The sequence below is a fragment of the Sceloporus occidentalis genome, unplaced genomic scaffold (genome assembly GCF_023333645.1).
Source record: "Sceloporus occidentalis isolate IW3139 unplaced genomic scaffold, rSceOcc1.0.p SCAF_5, whole genome shotgun sequence".
Taxonomy (NCBI): domain Eukaryota; kingdom Metazoa; phylum Chordata; class Lepidosauria; order Squamata; family Phrynosomatidae; genus Sceloporus; species Sceloporus occidentalis.
In genome coordinates this window covers 19762055-19789680 of record NW_028316985.1, presented here as the reverse complement: position 1 = coordinate 19789680, position 27626 = coordinate 19762055, and the positions used below count along the sequence as shown (strand labels likewise).

Here is a 27626-nt window from a genome sequence, read left to right as displayed (position 1 = left end):
ATGTGAAGGGTTAAAAGTATGGTGGGGACATGGGCATCCATTCAAGGCTTATCCCTGAAGATTTCTTTGCACCTGGCAGTATCAGAAACTTATAAGCACTGAACACAAATGTCTGCAAATGGCTCTGTAAGTATGCTCAGCTGAATACAGTTTTAGAGCTCCCCTGCCTCCTCAAGGTTCCCAGTCATGTAGTTCCCAGCATATAGCCATATTCAGCTGAATGCAGTTTAATGCCTTTTGTAGACCTTTGGCCTCAATTCCTGAAGGTCTTTCTTGATTCTGTGAATGCTCCATGAATGGAGGTTATGTGCATGTCCACACTCTGACCACTCATTTAGCCCTCCATGTATTTAGCTGAATGCCTGAACAGGGCCTTAGGGTCTACAAACTGTAGATTAAATAACCAGGGAAGTATGAAGAAAAACTAAACAAACATTGTGAGCTATTAAAGCCTATCCACCAAAATCCCTGCTAAGAATATCAAATACATTTATTTAATGACTTTCAGAACATTCACTGCCTCTAGAGACTGTCTCTAAAGATAGTCCAAGTAAAGTTATATCCAGGTGCCCACCTTTACTTGCCGAGCTTGACTAATGACACAAGGAAGACTAAACAGTTGTTGGACAAAAGCTTTCAGTTCTTCCACAGTCAGCTTAGTCCGTGTTCTCCCAGTATCTGGGCTTAACCTACTAGATTAAAAGAAAATACCTTTTAATTACATATACAGTTCCTAGAGGCTTCAGAGTCAATGAACACTTTAGTATTTTTTTCCCGAAGTGAGATGACACCTTTATTTCATAAAGAGAGGCAGTGGGAAAGTTTGTGACTCTGTTACAAGTACTGAAAAATGTAGATGAAAATGGAAACTATCAAATCCAACATATGTAGTTATCAGCATAGCCTTCCTTTGCATCAAAAATAATATTCAAGGAAACATATCTATACAAAGCAAAACCAAATCTGGCAATGCTGTAACAAGCACAATTAAACCACTAATTAGAACGAACAAAACATAAAAATCCAGAAAATCTAATTCAAGCCTGCCAAAAACCTCACCAGTTTTTACCTTACATCTGTGAGAACTTTAACTCAGCAGTGAAGAATAAATTTGGACAAGACATTCTATAGTCCTGGAACTATGAAGAAACTGTCCTTAGATACCATCAACCTAATTTTCTGTGGTGAGATATCCACAGCAAGGCCTTCATGAACTGGCATTTTCTAATAGGAGGTGATAATCTAAAGGCCACCCATGTCCCATGCTGAGATGTGAAATTTCTGGAAATTCTGAAGCTGGGGGGGGGGGGGGTCTTTTCATTTTCTGGATATTAGTTATTTTTAAAATTCTTGTCAAACCTGTGCTTTTGTTTTTTACTCAGGAGCAGCTGGGCTACCGAAGCACAAGTCTCTGCTTCTTTCACAGCATCTTTGAGCTTGCGGAAGAGATCATTCTCTGGATACTTTCTATCTTCAGCATCTTCCAACATCACTCTCAGCTCAATCACATCTGCAACAAACAGGATAAGTGATCATTTGTACATATGCATTTGCATTGCAAACTACCTTTCCCCAGGAATATCTCTCAGATAAGGGCCGATCTGGATACCGGCATTATAACAGATATAGAAAAAGACGTGTCCAGTGACTCTGTGAACTATGTTAGACTAGATCAATTTGAATTTGTAAATACCGATGAAGTGGACAAGATTCTTGGAAGTGTTAGGAAGACAACATGCCCCCTCGATCCTTGCCCATCATGGCTGACCGCACAGGGAGGGAATGCAACAAAAACATTACTACAATCTATAATTAATGCATCCCCCAGGGAAGGAAGATTTCCATCGAACTAAAGCACGCAGTTGTTAGACTGCTTTTGAAAAAACTCTCCCTGGATCGCCTGGTGAGAAACTACTATAGACTGGTCTCCCTTTTACCATTCTTGGGCAAAGTGATTGAGAGGGCAGTTGCTTTCCAGCTCCAGGTTGTCTTGGATGAAGCCCATTATCTAGACCCATTTCAAACTGGCTTCAGGACGGAATATGGAGTTGAGATTGCCACGGTCGCCTTAGTCGATGATCTTCGTCTGGGCATCGACGGGGGAAGTGTGACCCTGTTGGTGCTCTTGGACATCTCAGCGGCCTTCGATACCATAGACCATGGTATCCTTCTGAAACACCTGAGGGAGTTAGGCATTGGGGGCACTGCGCTCCAGTGGCTCCAGTCCTACCTCTCAGGCAGATTCCAGATGGTGATGCTGGGGGACAGCTGCTCCTCTAAGAGAGAGCTGACATCTGGCGTCCCTCAGGACGCCATTCTGTCCCCCATGCTTTTCAACATTTGCATGAAGCCGCTGGGTGAGATCATCGGGAGACATGGGACGTGGTGCCATCAGTACACTGATGACACCCAAATCTATTTCTCTATATCTCCGACTACTGCAGTGACTAGGGGTGGCATCTCTCCTCTGGATGCCTGTTTTGGGTCGGTAATGGGCTGGATGAGGGAAAACAAACTCAGATTGAATCCAGAGAAAACGGAGCTACTTGCGATAGGTACCCCAAGTCCAGGGATGGAGATTTGTCAACCAGCCCTGGATGGGATCACACTTCCCCTAAAGGACAAGGTCCGCAGTCGGGGAGTACTCCTTAATCCGTCTCTCCAGCTGTCATCGCATACAGAGGCAACAGCCAGGAATGCTTGGTATCAGCTTTGGTTGACACCAACTGCATTCCTACCTGGACCGAAAGGACCTTGAAGCAGTGGTACTTGCACTGGTAATCTCTCGTTTAGATTTCTGTAATGCGCTCTACTTGGGGCTACCCCTGTACCGAGTTTGGAAGCTTCAATTGGTTCAAAATGTGGCAGCCGGATTGGTCACTGGGACACCTAGGTTTGACCATATAACACCAGTATTGAAATCTCTTCGCTGGCTGCCAATTAGCTTCCGGGTGCAGTACAAGGTGTTGGTTATTACAGTGTACCCTTGGCTTACACAGGGGATCCGTTCCAGACCCCCCTGTGTAAGCCAACATCCCGCGTATGCTCGAGCCCCATTCAAATGAATGGGGCTCATGCACGCAGCAGCGCACACGCGCCCCATTTATTCTAATGGGACACGCTGCCCTGCGCGCTCCCACACGGCTTTAAGCGTCAGCTCAAAGCCACGTATAATGCAGGCACACTGTACCTTTAAAGCCCTACATGACTCAGGCCCGAGTTACTTGCAGGAAAGTCTCTCCCTACATAATCCGCCCCGCACTCTTAGAACATCTGGGAAATTTTTATTGGAACATCATAATACCATGTTAATGACAACCACCCATAGGGCGTTCGCTGCCACAGTCCCCAAATTATGGAATGGCCTACTGGAAGAGATCCGTCTTATCACTACCTTAAAGGCCTTTAAGAAGGCACTCAAGTCAGATCTCTTCCAGCAGGCTTATCCACCAGATTCCATATAAAAGGTTATGATGATCGCCCCACTCTTGATTATGATTGTTGGCTAATTGATGAATTGCTATTTTAGAGAATAGGAATGTTGGTGAATTCAGTATTAGTGTTTTATTGATTGTACTTTGTACTATGTATCATTTTAATGATATAATCCCACCTCAATCTGTGGGAGAGGTGGTAAATATAAATAACTTATTATTATTATTATTATTATTATTATTATTATTATTATTATTGCTTTCAAGCTGCTTATCAACTTATAGCAACCCCATGAATTTCATACAGTTTTCTTAAGAAATAGTCAGAGGTAGTTCAGGGATGTAGCCAGGATTTTAGGAAGGAGGGGTCCAGACTAAGTGCCACCATTATAACGGGGCTTGGGTGCGGCGGCGCAGCAGCAGCACACACCATTCATTTTTCTAATGGAAGGGGGGTGTCCGGACCCCAAGAACCCGCCCCCCTTGGCTACGTCCCTGGGTAGTTTTGCCTACAGCAGATATATTACCTGCTATCCACTGGCCATCTCCCATCCAATTAACCAGGGTTCGCCCTGCTTAGCTTCCAAGATCAGATGGGATCTGGCACCTTTGGGGTATTTAGAGCCTCAAGAATACTGAATTTAAATGCTGAGTTGGCACATTACAGCATGTAATATATTGCAAACATAATTTCATTGTCAGCCAGACTTTATAGGAAAAAATCTTTTCTCTGCACACTCTAGTCAAGATGTCTTCAATTTATGCCAATATTTCAACCTGTTTTCTGGAAAGGGAGATCAAATACAAGTCGGCAGGCAATCAAATACTTCCCCTGGTGAGCTAACTAGTTAAACTTCATTCATTTGCTAACAGTGCCTCAAAAAAGTGGAACCCCTTATCAGGAAAAGGTGGCTGGATTTTGAACTAGACACTCTACACTGATTATCTACAACATTATTATCACCACACTGTGTGAAATAAACCAAAGTCAATCACATCTGTCCAGTGAGCAACTTACTAATTTTTAGAGCCAAATTGCACAAATTAACCCTGAATCAAGTTATAGAAAAGATTGGGCTAGAATATCAGACAATCTTAAGCAACTGATCCACTGGTTGTATTTTTAATAGAAGAAACAGAAGCCAAAATATGCAGTACTGAAAAGAAGCAAGAATTTTAAACATCTCCAAAATGTAATTCCATGCTATTCACTTGGAAAGCTAATTTAGGCCAAATGCATATTTTCTCCAACACCCCTTCAAACGTAGTTTTGAAGGCAAGTTCCGTAACTCTGCAACACCTATAGTATCTAAAATCAATCATATGTCCCCAACCCAAACAGCAACAGCCACAAAGTGCTGTATCACAAACTATTTCCCTAATGTTCAGAAGATGCCTGAAAAGCAAGTTTTAAGTAAAGTAAAAAGCCTATTCCCATGCCTTTCAAAAACCTGATCTTGAATAGTATGAAGAAAGGTATTTTAAACAACATCTCAGGAACTCCAAATGTAAAGCATCACATTTCTTTTTAGACTTAAAAACCACATGTAAATGATTTGATGAATAAAAACCTAAAATTCTTTTGTGTGGCCAGTTTCTATTTGGGTGACAGACTTCAGCTATTAAGGCAGTGCCAGGTCCTGAAGGCACCAACTTTGAGGTTTTGTGACTATGATAACATTTAAGCGTTGAATAAAATACATTTTCAATGTTATCTTAACTTAACAGGTGGTTGTTTTTTTTTTTTTTGTTTTTTTTTTTGGTCTCCCTCTTTCATTGGGCCTCAGTGCTAGTTATTAGCAAGTTGTTTAAACATGCTCTATATGTATTATATTATTGGCATATTGTTTAATTGTGCTCTATATGTATATGTATGAAGTTTAGCCAATTTGTATGGCTTTTACATTTTTAAATTATAAATCATAATTCAGTGTTACTGAATTATCAGGAATTGTTGTATTTGAATGTATTTTCTAGTGCAATACACCAGACTTTCATCAGTTCTTTAATTAACTTTCATCAGTTTTTTTAATACAGAAAATTGGCACAATGAAAATGATGCCTCGCCTAGTTCTAGTTCTGATCTACCACTGTTTAAGCAAGTGAAAACATGGGAAGTGAAAACAACCACAGATGAAATGCTTTTTGATCTGTTATTCTGTGTGTACATCAGAATTAGTAGTAGAACTGTCTGCTCAGTATGTTATTATCATTTTCTTTCCCCAGTGAGCGTAAGCTGGCATTCACGGTCCCACATCATTTTCTGTATCTTCACAACAAACCTGTGTGAAAGTTTAAGCTAAGAGAGGATGACTAGTCCAACATCATTCAGTAACCTTAAAGGATGAGTGAGTTCTTGAAGCTGGGGCTCCTGCTCCAAGGATTTGGTTCTGCGCAATGTCCATCATGTGCTTTCCAATTACCTGTTGACAAGGCATCTTGTAAAAGATCCCTAAAGGAAACACAGCTGTTATCTAACCTTTTTTGTGATTGAGGTTGGCAGAGAGTGCCTCTGTAACACGACTGACCCATGTATCATAGGACTGTGCTCTGACTTTTACGCCATACAGCAAGGAAGGGAAATCCTCTAATGGATACCGGTATCTGCAAGGGAGGGAAAAAGCTTTCAAACAAATTGCAATTCTCAAATGAGGTACGCATGAAGAAGGAAGTATATTAATAACATTGTGTTTTCTCAGATTGTACATACTGGGAATCTCAATATATCCAGTGTAAAGATGGCAAATAAGTCTTAAAGTAAGATGGGTAGGGGAAAATGAGAAAACCATACCTTAGACATTTGTTCTGCATAGAGCATGAACACAAATCATTTGGATGATACAAGCACACAAGCCGCTCAGGGTTACAGGAACACGTAAGAGCCGACAAGAAGCATGTGGTTCTACAGGCCACACATTGACGCTCATCATCTGGAACCAGCTCAAAAACCTCCTCCTCTGACATCAGCACCCCCTAATACCAAAAGAAAGAAAGGAAAAGAAAATGCTATCTAATACAAACTGTAGTCAGAGGGAAAATCTTCCTCTCAAAGCTGATCACATTTTGCTTGCTCAGTCCAAATAGTTCAAGCTTCCCTGAACTCACCATCTGCACAACAGACTCCCTTAAGTGTGTCTCCTCTTCTGTCATAAGAGTCATTTCCTTGCAGACCATGGCAGCCAGTCCAACATCCAAGCATTCAGGGTCTGCCGCCATCTTGAAGATTAGCTCTTCATGAGAGAACACACAATGACGCCTCAATCGTCGATAATGGTTTACACACTGCCGCCCTATCGGAAGCTAGAAATGCAGGAAACAATTTTGATTTAGAGCTTTGTCAAAGCAGGTTGCTTTTCTATCTGCTCCTCTTAAACCCTCACATTGGAGGTGAGGAGAGAATGAGAAAAACAGGCTTAAAATATCTCTTTAAAGGAAGTAGGCAATTATTACTAGAGATCCAGAGATCATAGTAAGAGGTTCCTTGGAGGTTACTTGAGAAGGGGAGAAAAGGTGAGGGCCATAGTTTTGTTCGTTCTGGATCCCATGGGCTTCATTTCACATTAAGGAAAAGAAGTCTCGAGTAGCCTTTTTAAAATCAACCCCTCCCACAGATAGTCTGAACCAATAACACCATTAGAAGAAACTGAACACCATTAGAAGAAATTGTAAAGGAATATAAACAATGTGATAAAAGAACATACACACAACATATGACACTGGACAATAAATCTCCCTAGAAGGATCTTCTCTCCATAATACCTGGAAAACTCAGTGCAAAAAAAAAAGGATGTGTTAACAGTCCTTATGAAAGAAGAAAACCATAAAAGCAAAGAGAAGTCTACCTAAATTGGTGCCATCCTATATAAATACAATTTTGTTTCATTTTAATGCAGTATGAAAATACCAACTTGGTATACATGTTGGTAAAGTTGATAGAGCAGGTTATACAAATATGGTTTTGGCTATCTCCAAATATGCTGTCAAATATAAATATCAGAGTAATAAAAAAGTAAGGTTGGAGATCAGCTAGTCTAGAAATATAGTTCTAGTTCTAGTGGGCAAACATGAAAATAGGGCTTTATAAATATTAGTTGAAATTGCACAGAAAATTATTGTGATACTGGAACAATGTCACGTGTTTTAAAATAAAATACGTTAGGCTTCTATTTTTACATGATAATCTGAAATTAAAAATATATCAGTACAAGCTTTCGAAGTTTAAGTAAAATGTTATCTGCTTTCAGCTACTTGTAGATCTCTGGGAGTACAGCGAAAACAATGAAAGTTGTAAGTTTAGGTATTTGTCAATCACTATTTTAGGGTAGGGGCAGCTGCACAGGGGGCAAACTTTCCAATCTCCATGGACAGATACAGTGGGCCCTGCTCATCTGTGGACTTGCCATCTGTGGATTTGACCATTGGGGACAAAGGTCCCTTGTCCCCCTCCTATTTCCCCCTTCTCCTCTCTTACCTTCTTCCGGCTTGACTTTGGGGGTGGAGTCTGCCACCCGGTCAGTCCTAGCTAGGGCTGGAGTTGAGGCTTGAGTCTCTAAGCCCCATCCCCAGGCCTACCAGCCCAGACAGAGCCTCTGGGCTCTGAAACCCAAGCCCCAGCCCTGGTGCTGGCTCCTTCCAACCAACAGGACTCCAAATCAAGCCCCAGAGCCCCATTGGTCAGAGAGGGCCAGGGCCAGGGCCGGGGCTTGGGTTTCAGAGCCCAGAGGCTCCATCCTGGGTGCTAGGCCTGGGGACAGGGCCCCGAAACTCAAGCCTTGGCCCCAGCCCCAGATGACTGGGCAGCAGACTCTGCCCTCAAAGTGAAGCCAGGGCAAAGAGGGAAAAAGGAAAAAGTTAAGAAAGGAGGATGGGGCGAGGGACTTTTGTCCCATTGTCCCTAATTGTGGTGCAGGATTTTTGGTATCTGTGTGGGGGTCTGGAACAGATCCCCCATGGATACTGAAGGCCCACTGTACATACATACACTAAGCATGCCAAAATACCTTGGCTTCCTCTCCAAAATGGCAAGTGAAGTGATTTTGCATCTCTTTCTTTTGCCATTTTAGATGGGAAGCAAAGGCCCAAAACAAACGGGCTAAATGAAGCAGCTTCCGGCCACTTTGGGTGTGTGGCGTTTCTACAACGTATGCCCCGAAAGCAGCCAGAAGCCACTCTGAGGCCACCAAAGAGAGCCTGAAACCACTACAAATACGAGCCATTTTAATCTGGCTCCTGAGCAGCAGTTTGGGACCGCAGGTGGCTGCCTACTTTGGGAGCTAGCTGTGCGGTTGCTGCGGTCCTGGCTTGATTGCAGCCAGAACGGCCAATGGCTGCTCGTTTCTGACTGTCTACTTCACCTCAAAGGGAAATGAAGATTACAGAGGGGGGGGAGGCTTTTAGCATATTTGTACACATTTGCAGGCCTTCTTGTGCACCTTTATGGTGAAATTTTTGCCACAAAAATATTAAAAATGGAGAAAGTGGTTGGAAGTCTTTGGGGTATTAGAAAAGGGTTCTATGGGCTGCTAAAGTGTAGCCCATGACTCATGGGCAAATCTTTCCCCACCCCTGTTTAGTGTGTGTTTTTATGCTAACAACTATCAGCCCTATAAGTGAGAAAAGGCAGGATACTAACAAAATAAAGGCAACAATACTGCCAAGACACACAAAAACACACAGTAAACAGGAGTAGGGAAAGATTTGCCCATGGGCAAATTATTGATGTTTTCTATTTTCTGCTTTTATAGTATTTCTTCCCATTTGCTTATTCTAAAAATATTGATTTAACACATCTTACCATGCAGCAATTTACAGTTCATCTATACTAGTGCATAATTTTAATTACTGCACACTATGCCTGTGCAGGAAACAAAACTATTTGATAAGTCACTCATTCATACATCATGTATTTCATGTTTTTAAGAAAGGCAAGTAAAGATTTGAAAAGACAGCAGATAGCTAGATTACCAGGATTTATACTTCAGGATTAATCAAAATTATACTTCTTAGCTGCTCTTTAATGTAAGAGTGCCCAGTTAAGCAACAGGCCAGGTAATGCTATATGTCTACACACCCAGTCAGCAGTGCAAAAATTCACAGCTTCAGCAAAGTTGTAGCCTTGATTGAATCCAGAGTGATAGGCACGTGGAAAAGTCACAACAAACTCGCCAGCACACTGATTGGTCCGGAACACCTAGAAAACAAAGCCAATGAGAAACGCCAGATTCAGAGAAGAAAGAGTATTATCACATGACACCAGTTTTCCAGACTCAACATCAGAATGAGTCTAACAGCTACATCCTTTTCCCACATTTCAACTAAGTCCATAAGAAAGGAAGTTGCTTTTAAAAACAAACATATTGAAACAAAGCACTTTGAATCACATGTGGTGAATCCCCAGGAGAAACATCTTTCAAACATTTTGTAAGTAAAATCACATATTGCCGATCTAAGAACTAAACACATATGGAACACAACACACCCTGCAATGTTAGTTCAACTAAGAGGGGAACTGTGCCTAAGAGAGGTAGACTTAGCAACTGTCTAATGAGTTAGCAAAACCTAACTTCTTTCTTCCAAAGCCTGACTGGGTTTTTACAAATTGAAAAGATAGAAGGCCAGGATGGCATTATAGCAAATGAGTCTCACAATGGATCATTCTGCAAGCCATTATAAGCTCTAGATTGATGCAAGTTGGAGGGCAGTGGTAATGGGAGGAGCTGGGAGGATCCCCATCGAATATATCATGAATGCCTGGGATCAGCTAACACCATCAGCAACAGTGGTAGAATTCAAAGGTGTGTTAGTCTGGAATTCAAAGCCATATTAGTCTGGAAAATCATGCAAAAAGATCTTGCAGCACCTTTGAGACCAACTGAAAGAAAGAAGCTGGTAGCATGAGCTTTCATAGACTCAAGTCGATTTCCTCAGATACTCAAGTCTACAAAAGCTCATGCTACCAGCTTCTTTCTTTCAGTTAGCCTCAAACAGTACAAGTCAAATGCTTGCCAAAGAAAAAGGTTTTCTTCTGATAGTGAAAACCCTTCAAGTGCAGGGCAAGTGGACCTCTAAGAGAAGGGAGTTCCATTGGCTAAAAACAACTCCTGAAAAAGTTCTCTACCATGTTGTTGTTGTTGCTTTTGTGTATCAAGTCATTTCTGACTTAAACCATATCCCTACCAATTAAATACTAGGAAGACGTAAAGGATATCTTGCAGTTGATCTTGGAAAGTAGGCAAGCTCTCAGTGCAGGGCCTTACCACTATCTATTAATATGAATGTGCCTTGATAAATAAACATTTTAAGTTTTTCAATAAAATATTTTAATGTTTTACTGCTTTATCACTTGTTTTTTTATTGTACTTTTGGTGTTTAACACTAAGACTGTAAACTACTTTAATAGGAGCCTCAACAGAGACCCCACTCTCCCCACAATCAAATGAGCTTCGGTCACTGAGTCTAGTGAGCAAAGCTTCCTCCTGTGTGCCCCAGAACACAGAATGGAACAACCTATATGGGAGAACCTGGTCTATCCAGTTATCTTATCACATTACATTTATGAATTTAAAGATATGTAACCAACATTTTAATTTGAGCCTAGGAATAGTGAAGCAGTTGTTAAAGCATAGTCATATAATTCCTAAGACTAGCTTTACCTGCTGAATACAGGACCAACTGATTCCCCCCCCCCAAAGGCAGCCCCACAGAAAGCACACTCTGCAATAAAACAATTTCAAAATAATTAAGTTATGTGTCACAAAGGAAAGAGCCATCCTTTGAAACAACAGGTAAGTAGCACACTAGATAAAATCCAACAAACAGAATCCTGGTCACATACACCAGGAATGTCCAGAAGTAAACTCAGATCCATAACTCAGTAAAAGACTAAGACTAGGACCCCGGCAAGATGCAAGCCATACTTTTCAGTGGATCTGCAAACTCAAAAAAGCCTAAGTACTGACTGTCAGTCTGAGGTTCTAGTAGCTGAGAGCACTTCTCTCTTCATCTGGTTTAAGCTTCACTTGTTTGCCCTTAATCACTCTATCTTAAACTTAGGTGCCAATTCTATTGTTGGACTGGTATGAGAGACAATGAACTGAGTGTCATCTCAACCTGATATAACTGATTCCACCCCCTAACTGAATCTGTACTGAAATGGATCAGAAATATGTATAATGCTGGTCTGAATCACCTGACAAGATACACGAGAAGCCTACAGAAAAAATAAAGAATCTGAAGTACTTACAGGCACTCCATGTTCCATAAGCACATTAGGATTCATGATGGTGACCAGCTGGTGTAAAAGATCAGGCTGAGTCTCAAACAACTCAGGAGCTAACTCCCTCATCACTTCTTCCAATTGTTCAGCTGCATGAGATGGTACTCCATACCATGTCTTTGGTTCTCCCCTAGCAGAGCAGAGAATCCATTATCCAACAGAAAGCAGCTGTCATATAAGGCATCCTGTATGAACCATCCCAACCCTTGACTACAAATATAGGCCAACTCTTCAAGTTGCAATTTGGGAATTTTTCCAAAAACAGACTGAACTGGATAATAGCATGCTTCAGGTCAAGAATAGTCAACTTGATCATGAACTTCCAGCATAACCCTGAAGACTAAAGAGCCACAAAATATTTGCTTATTTTAACTGCGTTGTAATAACAAAGTTTAAAAATACCAATCAATAGTTAGTAAAGATACAATAGATGTTCTCAACAGCCTCAAAAGGCTCACAAACATTACACTACACATCCCCATTATCTGAAGTATTTATCAAATTAAACATGTACCTACCTCTTATTAATGACTTTTTGCTTACAAAACAGTAACAGTTTTACTTACAGTACTGTTCTTCTGCTTTGAACAAATAGCTTGTATTAACATCCCAGAAAATACTAAACATCACTATCATCAACATCCTGGGCATACATACATGCACCCCTGTATAGTAATAGTTCATACCAATGAAGGTAGTTGATAGAATAGCTCCAATGATCCTCAATGTGCCAGCAGAAAGAGGAGAAGCACATCCCCACATAAAGCCAAGGCACCTTCATGCCAGAAATATCAGCATTGATATGAGCGAGGACAGATTGTTCCAGTACTGGCATGTTGTTGAGATTCCATCCAGAAAGGGCATACTCCTGCCAAGAGAAAAAGGACTGTAAATGAAGTGGACAAACGGCAGCTTAATGATAGTTTATAAACCACAATAGAACAGCTGGGAAACCTATTTCTTCAGATCTTGTATCTGATCTTCAAACTTCTGGGAGGAGACCAGAGAATACTCTGCACTGATGGAAAAACCTACCCTCTGTCTCTGACACAGTCCAGTCCAGCCTTCATTCAAAAAAATTCCCTTGGGAAGGAAGCACTACATGTCCTAATATCATCCCTCCACATGTACCATATCTGCTACAGCAGACATTTTGCTTGTTCAGTTATAATACTTCACCTAGGTTGATGAGTTTGCACATAAGCAGCAAACCAAACCTCTTGTTTTATGGAAGAAAGTAAGCTCTTTGGTTTTGCAGATATCACTTGGAGGTCAATCTTCAAGCTAGATCAAATGTAACACCAGGATACATTCCACAGACAAACTACATATCACACTGCAAGCATATATAACTTAATATCCTTCTTCATTATAAAGTGCCTTCAAGGTGCCTTTGGAAAGAGAAGGACTTTCCCCTTACTCTTCCCCATTGCTTTTACACTTATTGCAGTTCCAGACCTAAGTGTATCCCCACAGAAGAGAGGGAAAATATTTTAAAGTATCCATGAGAATTTAATGAAGGAAACAGTTGGAAGGGAAGATTTAGTTAAGTGCTATCCTCTTGCCTTTTACAAAGCAAATTATCTCCTTTTCAAAGCCACTATGGTACTTTGTTAATAAGAAACTGAAATGAAAGATGTAGTTAGCCCCTAAACTCTTTATTACAATTATGGAGACCGAGGGAAGGCTCTGCTTGGTGGGGACCCTGGCAGAATCATGATCCTTGTGCATAGGCCCACAACTTGCCACTTACCAGTAGTAAGCATGCAGAGGTCCCAAGCAGCACTCACAACCTATAGTTGTGTACTGGCTGGTCCAACCATGTTAAATTATGTTCTTTTCCTACCCAACATGTCAACAATGGGGATCAGTACTATCATTAACTTGACAATGCTAGCCAGCAAATGTACAAATATCACAAACTCTACTTGTGGTGGAGTCACTAGGCAGACTTGATTTCCCAACAGCCAATCCTGGTTCAAACTAGCTGTAAGGGAAAGGCTGCTGTGAGAGGAGTGATTATAAAAGGGAAGAGTGAGTGACAATTAACAGTCAGTTGAAAGTCAGTTAAACTCAACTGAGGTTTTAGTTGAAGTTCAGTGAAGAGTTCCTTGGTGGATTTCAGAGTTCTGTTAAAGGAGTAAAAGGTTGAGAGGCAGAAGAGAATAGTTCACAGGCACAAAGGAACAGTTTAGCCTTAGAAGAGTTAAGAATTAAAGGAAACTGAGAAGGCAAATGCCTACAACTGTTGATTCACTGCAAATATTGTAACTATACCATCTGTGAAACTGTCTTAAATAAGCTACATTTTTGCTACATGTTTATAAATAAAGTTAATGCATGTTTGTTTCAAAAGAAGTTTCTGACTAAGCAAATTCATAACAGTATAGGCACAAACATGCTACCTAATAGAGTGAATTAGTAAGAGAAAGAGACTTGGGACCCTAGCTCTTGTACTTAAGAGTGTGTGTAAAGGATGAAAATCGGGCAGTGTCAAGGACCAGAGACCATTGGTAAGGAAGAGGTAAAAGGTAACTTCATGGTATATAATGGGGGTCCCGTCAGATTACCCATTACCACACTTGCATCACATCCTACTAGGCCATCAGCTGCAGAGTAATTAACATGATACCATGGAGCCCAGGGCTCTGAACAGCACCACTGCCACCTAGCAGAGCTGCATTGGAGGATGATGTGTTCTGCTGGAGGGCTTGGGATTTGCCATACCATTTTAGGTGACAGGCCTGATTATAGCCAGTAGATAGCTGTGTAAAAGTTGCTGCCTCTTATCAATACTGCAATATTCCAAACATAAAAATAATAAACACAGAACTAGCTTTCTACTATGTAAAACCACATGCAGGTTGAGTCTCTTAACCACACCTCCTCTTCTGGCATTAATTTTCTCCTCCCATCCTTTATAGGGAAACCGCTTCCAAAGTCTTTGGATGAAATGTCAGCTCCATACTCCACAATTACATCCTCCTCAATGCTGCTCACCAGCCGCCAAAATTCTTTCTCTACCAATTCAGTGGGAACCATCTGAAAGTGCACAGTTAACAGCATTAGAAGAGAGTTCAACTTTTAAGGGTACCGTTCTACATTTAACTAGTATACACCAATAGTTGCACTTTTGCAAGAGTGCTTCCCCATTTAAAGTTTAAAGAACAGTTTATGTGCTTGATGTAATGTGAGTAAAAGCTGTGAAATAATGCTTTTTTGCCTTCTATCCTGTACCATTCAGATATGAGCTGGAGAAAACCACATTTGAATGTTTCCTTCTCTCTGGCAAACAGACTGAAATGTGCAAAGAAGATCAAGTGTGTTGGGGTGAAGATAAGCAAGCAGTCACATAACCACTTCAGTGTGGAAGTGGCACTTAGAAAAATGCTACTTCTTGACCCAAGTGTGTATATCTGTTTGCAGGGGATGATCCAGGAGATGTTCCACCATACCAGTCTTCTTACTGCAATGGGGGACTGTTTATGTGCCTTCACATCACCTGTTGACTTATGGCAAACTCATTAATTTCATAGAGTTTTCTAGGCAAAGAACATGCAGAGGTGGCTTTGCCAGTTCCTTCCTTGGAAATATAGCCTACAGTACCTGGTATTCCTTGGTAGTCTTCCATACAAGTACTAAACAGGTCTAACTTTCAATATCAGATGAGATCTCGTGCCTCTAGGACCATGGTGATGAACTGATGGCACACATGCCCTATCTGGCACATAAAATCATTTTTGAGGGCAAGCGGAAAGACTGGAGGTTGGGGGAAAAGTAGGAACAGGCCCTGCCCTCCCATGCCTTTAGCTGTCTCCAGAGACGTCCCACCCCCAGAGGGTGGAAGTCCCATGCTCCAGACATCTTGTTCACCCACCTCCCAGAAGTAACACCCAGTGCATGAAAACTTCTCAAAGTTCAGCGTGTTGGTGAAAATATTTTAAGTCATCCCACACATCTCAAAACAAGCAGAGTGGGGGCACAGTCGCACACACTCTCATATAAATAAGCAATATCATACTTACATGGACTGGCATGTTGAAATAATCAGATTTGAAGTTGTCTGCCATCTCACCAAAACTCTGGAGGGTGTACTCCCGAACAGCCTGCTCAAATCCAAAGGCTTCACGTGGTTTATTGCACTCCTAAAAACAGGAAAAGATTGTCTTCCTCAGCCATGATTATGGTTGTCGTATTACTCCAATATAAGATAAGTTACTTTGCATGATCAAGTGTAAGTAAATATTAGGCTTTCATCATTTTCTCCACACAAAACAACTATCTAGGTGGATAAATGAACGAAGCCAACTAGCACATTCAGCAAAGAGCGTGTGTCAGTGGACCTGATTTCCAGAATACTGAGTGCCTGCACCTGCTGCAATACATTACAGGACTGAAAAAGTCAAGAAAGATATGGAAAGAAGACCAAGCTATAACCGATTTGTGATACTGGAACCGAGATAAATTTTTGGAGCAAGACATGTGGGAGCAGATGCTCAGCTTTTCTAGCAATCTTTGCTTCTAAGTTTGGCACAGATAAGTGTTCTTCCATAAGAAGCTTGTTTTGCTATGTCATTGAATGAGAATGTCTCTTAATTAAAATCCTTCCAGACATCTTCTGGAGCAAATTCTGCAAGAGGAAATCTCTCACTCAATATTTCAAATATTCCCCCCCCCCCCCCAAAAAAAAATTGTACCTCAGCAACACATTTGGGGCATCTCCAGTCACCTTTCGGCACATCAGGCAAAGGGGGTATTAAACAAAAGGTATGGTAGCTGTCATCACACCCATCACACAGTAGCAATTTGTCCTCGTTGTTTCCCCGACCACAAAACAAGCATACATACAGATCAACCTGTAAAAAAAGACAACCTCTTGTATAATGAGATATTTAGGCATAAGCTGGGAATTGCCAAACCAACCTACTTGGAATGTAATACAGCAAACATTTAGATTCCCTCTATAAAGCAGTTCTAAAGAAACTTTCATTTTGTCTCTGAACATGAAAGATTGCACATCAGTGTCCTATGAACATATGCCAAAGATAGCAGTTACTGAATTCAGTAACAGACAAAGGAAATATATCAAATGCCATCCATGTACATCAGGGCAAGTAACCTTTATGGGCCCCACTATCACATGTTGTGGGGAAACATAAAAATCTTGTAAAATTTATATTCCATTACAACATCTTAAAAATAGCAATCTTACACAAATTGAACTAGAATTAAATCTTACTCAAAGTGCTGGAACTTACTTCTGAGTAAACATGTGTATGATAGTGCTCTGCCTACTCTTTTCATTTAGAGCTCTACTGCAAGCTGGGTAGAGTGGTTTAGCCAACAATAAAGGCTAACTGCACAAGACTATAATCTCAAAAGCTTAGAATTGTCATTTCTAAATGCAAACTAAGAATTATCAAGCTTTCCTATTAAAATATAATCCTCACTTGCATTCCATGCAAAGTTATGCAAAATTCAGTGATAACATCTCATACTTAATTCTAATTAGCACAAGTTATTGGCGGCACATAATTAGACTAATTAATTGCCCCAAATTTCTCACATTCTCCAAACAAAAGTAGAAGGTTGTTTTGATTACTGATTTCACATAAGCTTCTTCTGTGATACAATGGCGGGATACAGACGGGCAGGGGAAGACGTCTTGGAGGTGTATTCTGCTGAATATGGAGCCTCCAGACCGCCCGCCCCGGGGGCGTGGCTCAGGAGATGGGGCTTCCACATGGGGGGCAGTGAAGACGCCTCACCTGGGGCCGTTTCGGACCCGCAGTTTCCAAACCGCCGCCTCGGAGGACGCTGCAAAGAGAGAGGCAGCTTCCTCACGGGTGGCCAAAAACGGGGCTTTTTTTTTTCCTTTGCCGGCTGGCGGGTGTGCAGCTGCGCAGCTGCAGCGCTAAGCAGCGGTGGCAGAAAGCCTATGGGCACATTTAAAGCGCCCAAGCCCCTTTAAAACTTTTCCCCCCGCTCTGCCCAAGAACAATGGTGGTCTCCTGCCAGCTGGTGATCAGCTGGTGTTGGCATCCTTGTCCGCTTGCACTTTGCCAGTGTCACCAGCATCATAGATGCCTCCTCTCCTTTGGTCCCCGCGCTCTTGCTGAATCTGCAATGCACAGCTACAGCTGTCTCGGCTGCCACCGCTGTCCCCCTGCCATCCCCCATCACCTCCCTTGTATATATGTAAATATTTACAGTTTTAGGGGTTTTTATTGTTAGGTGAAAATGGCACAGGAATGTGTGTAGGGGCTCACTTTAAAGTCCAAACTTTCCAAGCAGCGCATGCGTACATGTTGCTCTAGGGTTAGGGTTAGGGTTAGGGTTAGGGTTACGAGTCTTAAAATGCGCTGCAGCTGTGCTGCAGCTTCCACACCTGCATGGCAGCTGACGCTGCAATTAAAGCCTGACTGCAAACTGCGCATGTTCCAGGACCCCGACTCATTATGCGACGCAGCTGACTCGGAGCTTTTAAATGGGCAACTTAAATTAGCGGCGTAGCAATTCTGGCGTACCGGTGCAGCAGCTTACAGACAGAGCTGCGCAGCTGCGCATCAAACGGAAAAGAAGCGGAGAAAAGCAGCACCTTTTTAATGCCGCCTCTTCCCGCTTGGGGCGTGCGGGGGGCGTGTTCATGGCGGCATTCAGGTAAGGGCCGTCTGAAGGCTCTACCTTCATGACGTCATGAATACACCCCTTTTTGCCCGTCTGTATCCCGCCAATAAGAATTACCTACAAATTCTGCAGTTAGCAATGCCTAAAAGCCACTGTGCACCTTGCTTGAAAATAAAGCTAAGGCTACTTTGAGAAACCTTCTGCAGCTATACTACATAGAAACAAGCAGCTCTCCAGATTAGCACACACTCTACTTTGTAACACTAATTCAAGATTTTAATCATAAAGAGAATATTCTGCATTTTCAACACCTCTCATCTGATAGATGCCTTTTGTAAGAACACTACAAAAATGTGAAATAAAGTCTTAATGATATTTCAGCTACTAGAGCCTGAATTCAAAGTTGCTCTCAGCACCAATGCAATTAATTAGTTTTCTTATCTTCCAGCAGTTTTAGGGAAACATAAATGTTTCACTTCCTTCATTCCCTACCAAGAAAAAAAGCCAAGTACCAGAATATTGCCGGAGCGGCGTTTTTCCTTGGGGGCGGGGCCGGTGAGAGCGGCCCCATAAAGCCGGCTCCCGGCCTCCCCCAGAAGACGCCGCCCGCCCTCCTTCACCTGGGCAGCAGCCCAGAGGACTCTCCTGCCGCCGGAGCGGCGTTTTCCCTCTGTCTATAGTCCCTATACCATCAGGGAGCCACTGGACTGCGCCAGGAGTTGTTTGTGGCTAAGGACTGTTTTGCGGCACAAGGGGCGAGAGAGCTGTGCCCAAGTCAGCTTAGAACAGAGGATGACTGTTGTGTCACACCTCTGTTCTTCCTGTGGTTTGCAAGGGGGAGGGAGAAGGCATGGATGCGGAGAACGCTTCGGCTGGGGAGGAAGAGGGTAACATCGATGTAAACGGAGCTCCCATTGAGGTGGTGTGGGGCAGGGGGAGGTATGGCGGTAGGAAGGCGGACTTGCGTTACAGAGGAAGGCGAGATCGATGCTTAATATCTATCTCTCCTTCCGGTCCCCCTCCTAACCAAAGGGACCGGAGGGTCATTCCAACCGTGCCACAAACCCTGTCGCTGCTCCTGTGCAATGCCAGGTCAATCAACAACAAGTCCCACATCCTCCATGATCTGTTGGAGGACAGTAATTGCCACCTGGCTTGCATTACCGAAACCTGGCTTGGGCCTGAGGGAGATGCCGTGTGGGCACAGGCCCTCCCTGCCGGGTTTTCGGTGAAGGACCAGCCCAGGTTAGGTGGGCGGGGGGGATGTTGCCTTGGTCTACAAGAACACCTTGTCTCTCACCAGGAACCACATCCGACAAACTTCTTTTATCGAGTGTATTTACCTGACCCTGAAGGCTAGGGACAGTCTAGGGATTCTGTTGGTGTATCGGCCACCCCGTGCGCTAACAGACTCCCTTAACGAGCTGACACAGCTGGTTGCGGAGCTGATGTTGGAGATGCCCAGGCTGTTAGTCCTGGGCGACATCAACATCCCGTTCGTGGCCAACTATGTTCCACCCGGTGCGGCTCGGGAATTCATGGATACCATGGCGGCCATGGGCCTGTCACAGCTGATTACGGGTCCAACGCATTTTGCGGGTAATACACTGGATTTGGTTTTTTGTACGGATGCGGAAAATCCATTAGCGGAAATAACTAATATTTCCCCCCTGCCATGGACGGATCATTTCCTCGTGGAGGCAAAAATCAAGGCTTCTACCCAGATCCCCCCCGGGGGTGGAGGACCTATTAGGATGGTCCACCCTCGAAGGCTGATGGAACCTGAGAGGTTCCAGGAAGCCTTAGAGGGGCTCATGGTTGGAAATGACGGCGACTCTGTTGATGCCCTGACTGGTATCTGGAATACTGGTCTCTCCAGGGCTATACACAGTATCGCTCCCAAGCGCCCTCTCAGGCCTGCTTCCAAACATAAGCCCTGGTATACGGAAGACCTCCGGGCAAGGAAGTGGGTCCTGCGACGGCTAGAGCATCGCTGGCGGAAACACCTACGCTTAGTCGACAAGGCTCTCCTAGACCGCCTTTTGGAGGACTATGGAGAGGCGATACAAGCAGCTAAGAACTCGTTCTATGGTGCTCGTGTCGCGTCCGCGGAGTCGCGTCCGGCAGAGTTGTTCAGGGTAGTCAGGGAGCTAACTCAGCTCCCTCCTGCCCTGAACCAGATCCTTGAACCTTCAAAGGCCTGCTGTGACCAATTTAACAACTTCTTCGCAGATAAAACCTCTCGGATAAGCGAAGGTCTTAACGCCGGCATTATCGCAGAACCTAGGGTAGAGGCGTCCAGAGCCTCCGTGCACTCCATTAAACTGGATCAGTTTGAGTTGGTTAGTACCGATGATGTGGACAAGATCCTTGGAAGCGTTGGGAAGACAACCTGCTCCCTCGATCTCTGTCCCTCATGGCTAGCGGCTCAGGGGGGACCGGTGGTAACCTCGTTGTTACACCGGATTATAAATACATCTCTGAGGGATGGGCAATTTCCATCCAGCTTGAAATTGGCCACTATAAAACTGCTGTTAAAAAAGCCCTCCCTCGACCCCCTGATGCATAGTAATTATCGGCCAGTCTCACTGCTGCCATTTTTGGGGAAGGTGATCGAGAGGGCGGTTGTAATCCAGCTTCAATCGATCTTGGATGAAACGGATTATCTGGATCCATTTCAAACCGGCTTTCGGGCGGGTTACGGGGTTGAGACGGCCATGGTCGCCTTGGTCGATGATCTCCGTCTGGGCATCGACAGGGGAAGCGTGTCCCTGTTGGTGCTCTTGGACATCTCAGCGGCTTTCGATACCATAGACCATGGTATCCTTCTGGAGCGCCTGGCAGAGGTGGGAATCGGGGGCACTGTGCTCCAGTGGTTCCGGTCCTACCTCTCTGGGAGGTTCCAGATGGTGCAGCTGGGAGACGTGTGCTCCGATAAGAGGGCCCTTACATCTGGGGTCCCTCAAGGAGCCATTTTGTCTCCCATGCTTTTCAACATTTACATGAAACCGCTGGGAGAGATCATCCAGAGACATGGGGCGCGGGGTTATCAGTATGCTGATGACACCCAAATAGTCTTCTCTATGTCTCCGACTGATGCAGTGACCGGGGATGGCATCTCTTCTCTCGTGGCATGCCTGGAGTCAGTAATGGGCTGGATGAGGGAAAACCGACTCAGTCTGAATCCAGAGAAAACGGAGGTGCTCGTGATAGGTTCTCCTGGTCCGGGGATGGCGGTGGTTCCACCTGTCCTGAACGGGATCACGCTTCCCGTAAAGGACTCGGTACGCAGTCTGGGGGTGCTTCTTGACTCGTCGCTCCACCATGCATCTCAGGTGGATGCGACGGTCAGGAGCACCTGTTATCAGCTTCGGCTGATTCGCCAGCTGCGTCCCTACCTGGGCCAGAGGGACCTTGAAACGGTGGTACATGCTCTGGTAACCTCTCGTCTGGACTTCTGCAATGCGCTCTACATGGGGCAACCCTTGTACCATACCCGGAAGCTACAATTGGTACAGAATATGGCAGCCAGACTGGTCACTGGCACATCCAGGACCAGTCATATAACACCTGTACTTAAAGATCTGCATTGGCTGCCCATTTGCTTCCGGGCGCAATACAAGGCGTTGGTTACAACCTATAAAGCCCTACATGGCTTGGGCCCAGGATACCTTGAGGACCGCCTCTCCCCATACAATCCGCCCACACACTCAGAACATCTGGGCAGCAGCTATTGAGGGTACCTGGGGCAAGACTAGCCTCCACTGCAAGGAGGACATTTACCATCTCGGCCCCGAGCCTCTGGAATACGCTGCCCATAGAGCTCCGCTCGGCTACCTCCCTAGCCCAGTTCAGGAAGGATTTAAAAACCTTCCTGTTTAAGCGAGCGTTCCCCGATACAAGCTCTAGTTAGCCCCCCCCCCCCCCCCCCCGATAGCCAATGATGAGCTGGCTAGTATCTGATTTTAATGTATATTTTAATCTGTTTTATTGTCTTTGCACATTGTATATTGTATATGTTATTATGCTGTGCACCGCCCTGATTGGAAGAAGGGCGGTATACAAATAAAGCATTTATTATTTATTTATTATTATTATTATGATGTTCTAAACCAAACTTACAAAGTTGACGGAAAGTGCCCCTTTCCTCTGCCTCATCTGCATGCTAAAAGCTTCTGAATGTGTACCTTTGCGTCTTCGAGGTAATTCATCTGTAAAGAGAACATTGTACTAGTTATATAGAGCAGATCATTAAAACAGAGAGTCTGTAAACATCTAGAAAGCAATGCCATAATCACAAAAAGTCAACATGGGTTTCAGAGAAAGAAGTCATGCCAGACAAATCTAATCTCTCTCTTTTTTAAAATTACCAGCTTGTTAGATGAAGGGAATGCTGTGGATATAGTATATCTTGATTTCAGTATGGCTTTTGACAGGATTCCCCATGACATTTTGACAGGATTCTTCATGACATTCTTGCAAACAAACTAATGAAATGTGGGCTATGGCAACGTAACTGTTACATGGATTTGTAATTGGTTGACCAGCCAAAACCAAAGAGTACTCAATAATGGCTCCTTTTCATTCTGGAGAGAAGTGACCAGTGGGGTCCCACAGGGTTCTGTCTTAGGCCCAGTGCTATTCAACATCTTTATCAATGGATGTAAGCTACAAGAAAAGAGATTCCACCTCAACATTAGGAGGAACTTCCTGACAGTGAGGGCTGTTCGACAGTGGAACACACTCCCTCGGAGTGTAGTGGAGTCTCCTCCCTTAGAGGTCTTTAAACAAAGGCTGCATGACCATCTATCGGGGATGCTTTGATTTAGATTTCCTGCATGGCAAGGGGTTGGACTGGATGGCCCTTGTGGCCTCCTCCAACTCTATGATTCTATGTTTCAAAGACTGCATGGCATCCTGAAGAGATGCAAGACAGCCTGAATTTAGCAGCAACCAGATCAAACGAATTAAGGGACAGAGGTATCATAATTTGCATGGCTGCAATTTACAACCAGTCACAGAATAATTAGTCTATGGTATATGTTATTTTTGAAGTACTCTAGAAGTCCCAAACTTTGTGTTTTGAAATACACTACATTTCTCCCATCCAAGTACTAACCAGGCCCAACCCTGCTTAGCTTCCGAGATCAGATGAGATCGGGCGAGTTCAGGGTGGTATGGTCATAGGCCATATAGAACATTAGACTTGGAACAATGGGAAAAATCATGGACAAAAGGAGTGAAATATACCCTGTGCCAGGATATAAAAGAAAATTGTTATAATATCTATTAGTACTTGACACCGGTGAAAATCTGTAAAATATATGGGAATTCCATATATTTTTGCTGGAAATGCAAAAAGAAGACAGGGACTTGATACCACATTTGGTGGAAATGAAAGAAGGCAAAAAAGTTTTGGTCTGATATACGCAAAATGATAAACAAAATATTAAATATAGAACTAGAAAACAAGCCAGAAATATTCTTGTTAAATATGATTAATGAGGACTTGGGGGAAAAATTCGGTTGTGTTTTATTTTATATGATTTGCTCAGCAAGAATGTTATATGCTCGATTTTGGAAAAGCAAAACAGTCCCAAAGATTGAGGAGTGGTTACTGAAGCTACACAAATTATTAGAGTTAGATAAGCTGACAAGAAAACTGAGGAACGAAAAATCAGAGAATTTTCTAGAAAGATGGAAACAGGTGTTTTGAGTTTTTCAAAAACAAATGGGGTTCTTTGACAACCACTCTTTTAAAGGAATGGTGACTGTGAAATTAATGGGTAGTTCGTTGTAGGTAAGATGGTATTGTAAACAGTTTGGACATCATAAGTTATATACAGTGGAGTTTATAAATAAAGATTGATCTTGAGTTTTTTTGTTTTTTTAACAAATAACTATAACAGTCGATGGGCAATACTTACATGAGGAAAGACTTTCTTTCTTTTATACTTTTATACTTCCCTATGTATCCTCTTATATTAAACTAAAAATTTGAGTGGGTAAATATGCAGAAAGCAAGAACCAAAATAGGAGAGCAATAATCACAAAACAACAGTTAAAAATAGCATTGTTAGCAGGTTGCCTGACGAAACAGGAAGTTGTATGTTTTATCTGTACTACTATATATATGACACATATGTGTACTATGCTTGTCTTGTTTGTGTTTCTCTTTTTATGTAATAAAACTCTTTTAAAAAAAAGAAATACACTACATTTCTATTGACAGCAACTGTATAGTAGAACCCAGTGAGCTATCTCTAGGAATGGAAAGTAAACCAAAAAGTTTTGATGGGAGTTATAGGGTTCATTTCCCTGCTTTAAGGCCTTCACTTCTTGCTCTTAGCTCTAAATTCTATAAAAATTTCCACTTACAGCCCATTTGAAATTTCAGGATGGCCCATGCATATTGCATATTTTATCTAACAAAGGCGGGGTGCAGACCGCCAAAAAGAGATGCCTCCTCGGCGCCTCTCTTTGCTGCACAGGAGCACCACCGCCTACAAACGGCACTGCGCAGCTGTGCAGCAAAGAAGGAGCTGCAAAAGCAGGTCCTTTTTGTGGCGCCGCAAAGCGCCAGAGACAGCTCCATTATGTCGCAGCTGCGCAGCCCCGTTTGTAGGCAGCACAGCTGTGATGTAATCATTGCACGCGCCATTTGTATGGCGCTGCGCAACTGCGGCGTGCTGACGACGTGCTAGGGTTGCGGGGCGTGTGCACGCACTGCCCCGAGGCAACCCTAGCACGTCGTGGACGCGCTGCAAAGGGCCCATCTATACAGGGCCAAAGACATATAAATATATTCTTAAAGTAATGTTATAGGAGGCAGTGGGAGAAACCCAGCCCAGGACATGTTTGGCCTGCACAATCACTAAACACATAAGCAGCATATTATAAGTATCCATACAACAATAACTTCTGTCAAAACCCTTTTCAATACAAATGTGACAAGGAATTACAGTGACATAGCCATCATGTTCTGAGAGAGTTTCTTGGCAACCACACAGTCATTTCTTTTGTACTGGCTTGAAGAAGGGTCAAATTAACATATACAGTGGGTTCTTGGTATCTGCTAGGGTTTGGTTCCAGCCACCTTCCCCTGGATACCAAATACAATGACATAGAAAATAGTGTCCTTCAAGGTTTGCTTTTTGGAATTTATATTTTTAAAAAATATATTTTCAAGCCATAGATGGCTGAATCTGTGGCTACAGAGAGCCAACTGCAAACAACTCCACTATACATGGTATTTACCGAACACTCTGCAAAGTGAGCAGACAATTGTTTTATCAAGCTCTGAAATGCACAAGTTATAATGCTGCACCAGATGCGTTACTATGTTCTCACTCTATTTAAATTGTAGCACCTCCGAAGCTTCTGATTACCTTCTTTTTCCTTTGTTCCCAATGCCAATCCCATCATTTTTGGTCCTGCTCCAAAGATCTGGAGCTTCTTCAGTTCTGTGTTTCTACTCATCTCTCCTGCCTCTGCCTAAAATCAAGATCATATGAATACACCATTATCATTTACATTGAAGATAACTAGCTGAGCAGCTGAATCAGGAGCTGCATCAAACCTATGCTCCACAGAATAAGTCACTTCTTAGAACAACTTCAGAAGAACATACGACTTACCTCCATCTTCATCTTTAACAAGTTTTTGACAACCAATACAATTTACTTTTCCTAACACAGATTCAAAATGTTAACAGTAGGAAGAATATTTCAAAAATTAAAATTAACACTAAAAGTGGCCCTCCAAGGTTTCACTCAAGATAGCTCTATCAACTAAAGTGTGAGCCTATGGCCTTCTGCACACAAGTCAAAGTTGCTACCACTGATCAGTGAGTGGCCTCCCACCAAAGCCTTTCCATTCAAATTGGGTTTACTGCTTTAGAAACATAACACCCCAGATTTACAATGACAGAAACTGTTAGTGCACAAGTTGAACATGAAAATACACAATTAAAGCTACACAGAGAGATTCCTGAAGTTTTAATTGCTTTCATTCTAGCTATTTTGTAGTTACTTTCTGAATATGATTTTGTTTGAATTGGTCATATGTCAGATTATGTATCTTATGGGAAAGCAGTATAAACAATTCTACAGACAGAGAATACAGATTAAACCACATCATTTATGTCAGATAATTTTCCAGAACTTAAAATACTTAACTGAATTTCAGAACAATGTCCATAAAAATCTAAGTCATCGTAACGGTTCTACTTCATCCTTAAACAGTAAATTTTAAGATATCTTTTGTTCATTGTTTATATGCCATGTATCTCAGGAGAAATATGTCTTGGTGCAGACCCCATTATACCCAAAGCACGAAAGTTGAAAAAGAACAGGAATACTTTTCACCTTGGGCCTGAAGGCAAGCATAAATAAGAGTCTGGGGAAAATCTATTCTAATCCAGAAGTGTACCACTGGGAATCATCTAGCTAATGTACATATCCAATTCCAAAAACATCAGCAAAACAAGATGAACCATGAGAATTGATTTATCAGACAAACAGACCCAAGAATGAAGAAGGTTTTAAACCTCTTTGAAGAGATGAACAAAGGGGAAAATACAAACCAAAACTAAATACAGATTTATTTTTTCTTCAGTAAAACTTTAGCAACTAAAGTATCAATACACAAACATCTGAAGTACTTTATTACAACAGGGGAATCATCAATATATTAAAAATAACAGTTAACCTGTTATTTTTAATATATTGATATTCCATGCTTGTGCTTGTTCATATAATTTCAAACAACAATCCAATTCTCATCATCAGTAAGCTATCATTATATTCAATTCTGGTTCTGTATATGGTTTACAAAATGAAGTCAGATAGAAGACCCCTTTTTAAAATAAAATATTTCCATTTTGAATAAATATCATTTTCCTTTTATTCTCCTTTTTCCAGAATGTCACATTTAAATTTTCTAAAGTGTTCAGGAAGCAATAAAGAATACTTCATTTCAACTTTTAAAGACAGTATCCAGGCAGAAAACCTGACTGCAAAAGAGATTAGAAGAAATAAAAACAGAAATGATACTTGGATTGTATATGCCTTCTTCACAGAATTAATTTTAAAATTACTGAAACATTTACATCTTCCATTAACATTAATTCTCAGAGCATGATTTATGGAAGATTTGTTCTGCCCTCTCCATTCCCATCTCTATGCAAGTGGCCAAGCAACAGCAAAACCAAGTATTTCTAGTGAGAGACTGCCTGAGCAGGCTGCTATGTAACAAGTAACAGCAATTTTCAAATAAAACCCTCACCAAGG

The 27626-nt window shown here is 42.5% G+C and overlaps 1 protein-coding gene across 4 annotated transcripts in view; it reads right to left on the bottom strand.

Moving 5' to 3' along the window:
- Window positions 1-27626, bottom strand: part of LOC149311733 (lysine-specific demethylase 5A) — a 61198-nt gene that overhangs the window by 19536 nt on the left and 14036 nt on the right. For 3 of the 4 annotated variants that reach the window (XM_089527795.1, XM_089527797.1, XM_089527798.1), the window contains 13 exons: window positions 25725-25830; window positions 22459-22547; window positions 16407-16565; window positions 15735-15854; window positions 14593-14751; window positions 12396-12577; window positions 11677-11839; window positions 9505-9624; window positions 6540-6734; window positions 6226-6407; window positions 5914-6038; window positions 1360-1510; window positions 575-692 (listed from right to left, as the gene is read on the bottom strand). In XM_089527795.1, the coding sequence (XP_089383921.1) occupies window positions 575-692; window positions 1360-1510; window positions 5914-6038; window positions 6226-6407; window positions 6540-6734; window positions 9505-9624; window positions 11677-11839; window positions 12396-12577; window positions 14593-14751; window positions 15735-15854; window positions 16407-16565; window positions 22459-22547; window positions 25725-25830 (1869 nt within the window). The remainder of the gene's footprint in view (window positions 1-574; window positions 693-1359; window positions 1511-5913; window positions 6039-6225; window positions 6408-6539; window positions 6735-9504; window positions 9625-11676; window positions 11840-12395; window positions 12578-14592; window positions 14752-15734; window positions 15855-16406; window positions 16566-22458; window positions 22548-25724; window positions 25831-27626) is intronic. The other variant, XM_089527796.1, reaches the window with a different exon arrangement.